At 31.5% G+C, this 7468-nt stretch overlaps 1 protein-coding gene across 1 annotated transcript; it reads left to right on the plus strand.

Moving 5' to 3' along the window:
* The first annotated feature begins 375 nt into the window (after positions 1 to 375).
* Positions 376 to 963, plus strand: LOC132757881 (uncharacterized). The gene has a single exon (XM_060749374.1). It carries the CDS (start codon positions 376 to 378, stop codon positions 961 to 963), a length of 588 nt encoding a protein of 195 aa, XP_060605357.1.
* The last annotated feature ends 6505 nt before the right edge of the window (positions 964 to 7468 follow it).

Raw genomic sequence — 7468 nt, forward strand, 5'->3', positions numbered from 1 at the left:
ATTTAAGCATTCAGCCAGATAAACGATCTACGATGGCAGACCAGACATCACCAAGTCTACTCTCATCCCAGGGCACATTTTTATCACAGATTCCTCAGTACCAAGGTCCGAACTACCCTCCCCCACAACCTCAGCATTACATGAACTCTCCGGCTTTTGCTACACCCCTCAACAAACCTCTATGAACTTCAATCACACTATAATGGAGAAGCTCGAGGCAATAGATTTACGGTTTAGAAAACTAGATTCTATTGAAAGCCAGATCACAACTATGTCGCAAAAATTAACTTTAATGGACAATAGAGTGTCCACACTTGAAAGCAAATTACACGAAATCGTCACGCAAAATCAATGATATAGAGACAAGCAGAAATTATGATGCGCAAATTTTGTGATGAAATAAGTCAGAAACAAGCCAAAATAGATTCAAGCCTCCACGACCAACAGCGTACCAACTCCAATCTTTTGCGCGAATTTGATGAATTAAAATCCGAAAATAGCAGATTGTCCGATGAGCTTGTGGATCTTCAGTCTCGCTCAATGAGAGACAACCTAATGTTCTACAATTTTAAAGAGTTGTCGTCCCCTGAAGAGCGCAAGAATGAAAAATGTTTAGAGTTAATATATGACTTCTGTGAAAACAAATTAGGCATGCCTGATTTCCGACATAATGTAAAAATAGACCATGCGCACCGTGTAGGCAGTTTCTCCTCCACTAAGACCAGACCTATCGTCGCCAAATTTAACTTTTTTCAAGATAAACTTTCTGTTAAACAGACCGCTTATTCCAAGCAAAAGGAAACTGGCATTAAAGTGGGCGACCAATATCCTAAGATAATACAAGAACGCAGAAGGAAACTCATTCCGCATCTTGTAAGTGCAAAGGAGCAGAATAAGAACGCTGTCCTAGCTTACGATAAACTTTTTATAAATGGCCAGCGCTTCATTCCACCATCAAACTAGGATAATGCCGAGAAGCAGCAAAATATTAAAGTGTTATCCTGGAACGTTCAAGGTATTATAAATAAGTTATCTGATAGTGACTTCCTGAATTTAGTTAATGAATATGACGTGCTCTTGTTTACTGAAACCTGGCATTCTAGAATAACTAATATTCAAATAGATGGATATCATCACTTTTCATGTCCTAGACCTAAATCTAATAAAAAGGCTAAACGCTCTAGTGGCGGTATTATTATCTATTACAAAGATAAGTATATAAACAAAATTGAGCTTGTTTGTTTGAATATGAAAGGCATAGTATGGATTAAATTAAAGAAGGAATATTTTGGGACCGAAAATGACCAGTATTTATGTACTTGTTACATTCCGCCTAATGAATCTAATGTGTACAAAAGTGCTTCCTCTGAATTATATCAATTTGACTTTTTTCGAGCAATTAAACGCTGATATCATCAAGTATAAATATCTGGGTGACACATATTTGACAGGTGACCTGAATGCCAGGACAGGTCAAAGATTGGATTATGTTGAGAACATTAACCTCGACCGTTACATTGATATGCCGAATGACGATGGATCTATACGAGCAATACCTGCACGCTTTTCTCGTGATAACACTGTGAACGCCTTCGGAAATAAACTGTTAGCCTTATGCAAAGAAAATGACCTTTTAATTTGTAACGGTCGCCTTGAACGAGGAGATTTTACTTGCTACAATGCCAGTCGGAATGTGAAAGGGGCTAGTGTTGTCGATTATTTGATAACTGACTATATAAATTTTGCAAGTTTTTCAAATATGAATATATTGGAATTGACAGAATTTTCTGATCATTGCCCACTTGTTTTTTCATTAGATTGTGAGCATATGATATTTTATCACACTGATTTATTAACTTATGATAAAATTGTGTGGACTGATACTGATCCAGATTTATTTCAATCTTTGTTGAACGATAAAAAATTATTATTGGATGAATTGTCGGTTAAATTAGCTTCGGATGAAATTGATATTGATGTGTGTATAAATAACTTTACAGATATTGTATATGATATATCTTTTAAAATGAATGGTAAAACTTTTCACACTAAAAAGTCTAAAAAAGCAATTAAAAATGTGCCATGGTTCGACAATAGTTGTAAACAGGCAAAAACATCTTTCTTGAATAATAAAAGAATTTTCCATAATAATCCTTCTGAAGCAAATAGAGCTAACTTTTTGAATAGTAGGCGTATGTTTTGTAATGTAAAAAAGAAAGCAAAACGTAACTTTAATTACAAGGAAAAAGTTAAATTGTCTTCCATGAGTAAACATAGTCCAAGGAAATTTTGGAAGTATATAAATAAATTTAGAAATAAGGGTTCAACAAATGTATCTGATGTTAATATTTCTGATTTTGTAGACCATTTTAAGAATATCTCCAGCAATCAGCAGCCTTATTATTCTCAGGAAAATGAGCATAATAGTAGACCCGAACAGCTGTTTATTGATAAATTAGATTGCGCATTTACTGTAGAGGAAGTCTCTAAAACAATACGTTCTATGCAGAGACACAAGAGTGCTGATTATAGTAAAATTGTTGCAGATTTTTTTATTGATGCAAACACTTTTATAGCTCCATACCTTGTTGTATTTTTTAACAAAATATTTGATACTGGAATTTATCCAAGTGCCTGGTCTAAAGGTATTATTGTTCCGATACACAAAAAAGGGGATATCTCTAATCCTTCCAATTATCGAGGAATCACCCTTGTCAATGTACTTGCTAAAATATTTTCACTTATTCTTCGAAATAGATTAAACATATGGTGTGAAGAGCAAAAAATGTTTAATGATTCTCAATTCGGTTTTAGAGACAATAGGTCTACAACAGATTGTGTATTTTTACTCCATTCTATTATTCAAAATATAGTCAATTGTAAATTGAAACTATATTGCGCATTCATCGACTACGAGAAAGCTTTCGATACTATTGTTAGAGATGCGTTATGGTTAAAGCTTTTGAAACTTGGTATAAGTTGTAAAATGTTAACTATGTTACAGTCGATATATGCATCTGTTACCTCTTGTGTAAAATTGTCATCTTCGATGCCTCTCTCTGATTTTTTCGACGTTACCCTTGGATTAAAACAAGGGGAACCACTCTCGCCGATTTTATTTATCCTTTTTGTAAATGATATATGTGACAACATTGATTATAACTCTCTTACTGACAATGATCTTAACCAGTTATCTATGTATATGTTGCTATTTGCTGATGACATAGCGCTCTTTACCATTGACCCGCACAGCTTACAAGCCCAGTTAGATGCAGTCTATAGTTATTCCATGAAATGGGGGTTTAAAAATAAATGTCAATAAATCAAAAATATGTATATTTGAAAAACGTAAACAAAGACATCATTTTCAATGGTTTATAAATGGTGAAATGCTTGAAGTTGTTGATCATTTTTGCTATTTTAGGTGTAAATTTTACATACACTGGTAATATGAAAACTGCTGCTATTACGCTGTCTGAACAAGCTTTGAAAGCATACAATTGTTTGTTAGGGTTATTCAGTAGAGTAAATTTAGATATAAAAACTAAAATGTCACTTTTTTGATTCTATGGTGCTACCAATTTTGTTATATAATGCAGAGGTTTGGGGTATTTATGATTGTAAAGAAATAGACAAAATTCATGTTAAATTTTGCAAGTATATACTTGGTGTACGTCAGCAAACACCGAATGTTGCTGTGTTTGGTGAGTTAGGAAGATTTCCTCTTTCTGTTATTTCTAAAGAAAGAACTCTTAAATTCTGGTTAAAAATTATGAAAAACCAGGACTCACCAATGTACAACATGTTTGTAGACCAGTGTAAATCGAAATATTGATTGTAATTGGGCAAGCAGTATAAAACGCTTGTTAGACAGCTTAGGTTGTAGTGATATTTGGCTTAACTTTAACTTAAATTTTAATTATATGCCAATGTTAAAGCAGCGTCTGCGAGACCAATATTTACAGAACTGGAATACTTCTATACAAAATATGCCCAAGCTTGATTATTACAGAAAATTTAAAACTTCTTTTTGTTATGAAAAATATCTTGATGTTTTAACAAATAATGTGTTAAAGAAAAGACTTTGCTTGTTTCAGACTAGGCTCGCATAACTTAGAAATAGAAACTGGAAGATTTTTTAACATTGATAGAAACGATCGCAAATGTAAACTATGTATATATAACTCTATTGAATCAGAATACCACTTCCTTTTATGTTGTCCAATTTATACTGTTATAAGAACCAAATATTTAGGAAACATTTCATGGCCTACTATACAAAAATTTTCGACTATATTGTCCACTAATAACAAAAAGCTTATTCTTAAATGTGCTCACTATGTTCATAATGCATTTAAGTTGAGGCAACAGTCTCTTGAAGATGTAACTGCTTCTTAATTAGTTTCATTCTTGTACTCTTTTTGTTATATATTGTATGATGTAATGTTTGTAACTATTTAACTTTTGGCCATATTTGTCATGATACTCTGTGAATGGCCAAAGGTAATGTTTATTTGCCGATTTGCCAATAAAATGAAATGATGAAAACATCTATAACCGGGAACTCGATAAAAATATAACTGAACCCGAACTTCGAGACGCAGTTTTCTCACAAAATAAAAATAAATCCCCTGGAAAGGACGAACTTACAAGTGAAATGCTTCAATCATCGTATGATATTATATCAGAATTTCTGTTAAAACTTTTTAATAGGCTATTCAATAATGGAGAATATCCGTTGATTTGGGGAGAAGGTATAATAACACCAATATTTAAAAAAGGAGATATAAACGATACACAAAATTATCGTGGAATTACTCTAGTAAACATATTGGCAAAAATTTATTCTCAAATTCTACTGAATAGACTTACTAAATGGGTAGAAAATAACGAAAAAATTTGTAATAATCAGTTTGGTTTCCAAAAAGGAAAATCTGTAATAGATTGTATTTTCATTCTTCACACTATAATATCAAAAGTCCTTGATTCGGGTGAAAAACTTTACTGTGTCTTTATTGACTATGAGAAATGTTTCGATAAAGTAGACCGATCTTTCCTATGGCAGAAACTACTTACTGAAAACGTTAGTTCCAAATTAGTTAAAGCAATAAAATCAATGTATAACAAGGTTAAGTCATGTATAAAGTATAAAATCTTCATTTTCAGACTTTTTCGAAACACACATAGGCTTGAAACAAGGGGACCCGAGCTCACCTCTTCTCTTCATGCTGTTCGTAAATGATATAAATGACTGTATAAATACAAATTTAAGTGATATTTTTTACCATAAATGAGCTCAAGATTTTTCTAATATTGTTTGGCAGACGATCAGGCGCTTTTTGCTAAGTCTCCCGAAACATTACAGTTTATGTTAAATGATATCCAAAATTACTGTCAACTTTGGGGGTTGAAAATTAATACTTCTAAGACTAAAGCCATGATTTTTGAAAAAGGCAGACATTCCCAGTATGATTTCTTTATTTACAACACACGAATAGATATCGTCGAATCTTTTAAATATCTTGGTATTACACTTTTCAAAAATGGTAACTGGTATAGAACACAAAAAAGAATCGCTCAACATGCGTCATATGCACTTTTTAACCTTTTTACAGTTTTTAGACACATACAGCTACCAGTTTATCAGAAATGTAAACTATTCGATTCTTTAGTAGGTTCAATTTTAAATTTTAGTTCAGAAGTTTGGGGTTTACACGATGCACCAGATATCGAGCTAATTTCATACAAAATTTTTGCGTAGAATCCTGGGTGTAAAAAAAGTCAACGAATCTTGCAGCTCTTTATGGAGAATTAGGTCGAGTTCCGATACAAATCTTTCGTAAAGTTAATATACTCCGATATTGGATAAAGATACTTAAACAGAATGACTCCTCAATTGTAAAACAATCATACCTTCTCCTCAAATCCGACACGGACTCCGGTCGTAATTATGGTGGAAAAAATTGGGCCTCTTATGTTAAAGATATTCTTTCAAGTAACGGATTTAGGTATGTCTGGGATAACCAATTTGATATTGAAATTCCGATTAACTCTATAAAACAAAGATTATTGGACACATATATGCAGAAATGGTATACCGATATTAATGATTCTTCAAGATTACAAACTTATTGTCTTTTTAAACACAATTTTGTTAGGGAATTATATTTAGACTCCATACATGAAAATAAATATAGAGTAGCACTTACTAGGTTTAGAACCTCTTCACACAATCTTTTTATTGAAACAGGAAGATATGATAATACCCTACGTGAAGACCGAATATGTAAATCATGTAACATGAGAAAAATTGAAAATGAATACCACTTTCTGCTTGTGTGTCCACACTATAGAGAGCTTAGAATAAAAATTTTTAAACCTATATATTGTCATTGGCCAAACATGTATAAATTTGATAATCTTTTATCATCTAGATCAAAGAGAACATTGTTGGCATTGTCTAAATTTTTGTATTTTGCAAATCAGAAACGTATTTCTTGATCACACATAACCATATAACAATATGGACGACATTTAGCAATTTAGGATGTATGAAAATCTAGAATTGTTTATTTTTCTGGCAAATATTTATACTCTCTGGAAAATTGTTCTGTTTCTCATTGTATGTATATGATTATTTGTATTTCTATGGCTATAAACATTGTACTATGTTTTATGCTTAATAAAGTTCGTATTCGTATTCGTATTCGTTATCTTTTATGGATTTCGTTATGATACAGATATATTTTACACCGATTATATTTTCGTTATAGATCTTATTTTATAAAGACATTATATTCATATAGATTTTTTTTATATCATTCTGATACAGATTTTATTAACGTACAAATATTATTTTCGAATAAATTTTATTCTTATAAAGACATTTTTTTTTTCGTACAGATCTTTTTTTCGTATAAATCTTATTTTCGTTAGGATGCATTATTTTCGTACAGTGTCCACTTTCACGAATTTTATTTTCGTAAACATATAAGTCTAAAACAGACATTATTTTCATACAGTTCTTATTTTCGCATAGATCTTATATTTGTGTAGATATTAATATCATAAAACTACGGAAACGTATAGCGACCACCCTTATATGATACATATCAAATGACCTTTTCATATAATTTTATAGAATGTTTGTTATATGTAAATATGCTTTGAGGAAAGAAATACATATTTAAAAAGATGTAAGTGTTTGTCAGAAAGTAAAAGTAGTTTATCTTGGCATGCATTATAAGATGAAAAACGTACGTTAGATTACGAAAAAATACGTATAATATATGATTTACGAACATAACTTGATTTAACTGCTTCCTTTATCAAATACAAATGTCTTGACTTTTCTCGTGTTACACATCATATAAAACTATCCATTTATAGAAACTTACAAGAATGCGGTCAACATCAAATGTTATGGTGATGAAGCGCACGCTATTTTATATTTTTCATCAAAATCTTT

This window comes from Ruditapes philippinarum, unplaced genomic scaffold (assembly GCF_026571515.1).
Source record: "Ruditapes philippinarum isolate M1 unplaced genomic scaffold, ASM2657151v2 ctg14340_1_1_1_1, whole genome shotgun sequence".
NCBI classification, from domain to species: Eukaryota; Metazoa; Mollusca; class Bivalvia; order Venerida; family Veneridae; genus Ruditapes; species Ruditapes philippinarum.

What these genes read in the sequence shown, in the direction of transcription:
- LOC132757881 (XM_060749374.1), top strand. Translation starts at nt 376, where the DNA reads ATGATGCGCAAATTTTGTGATGAAATAAGTCAGAAACAAGCCAAAATA.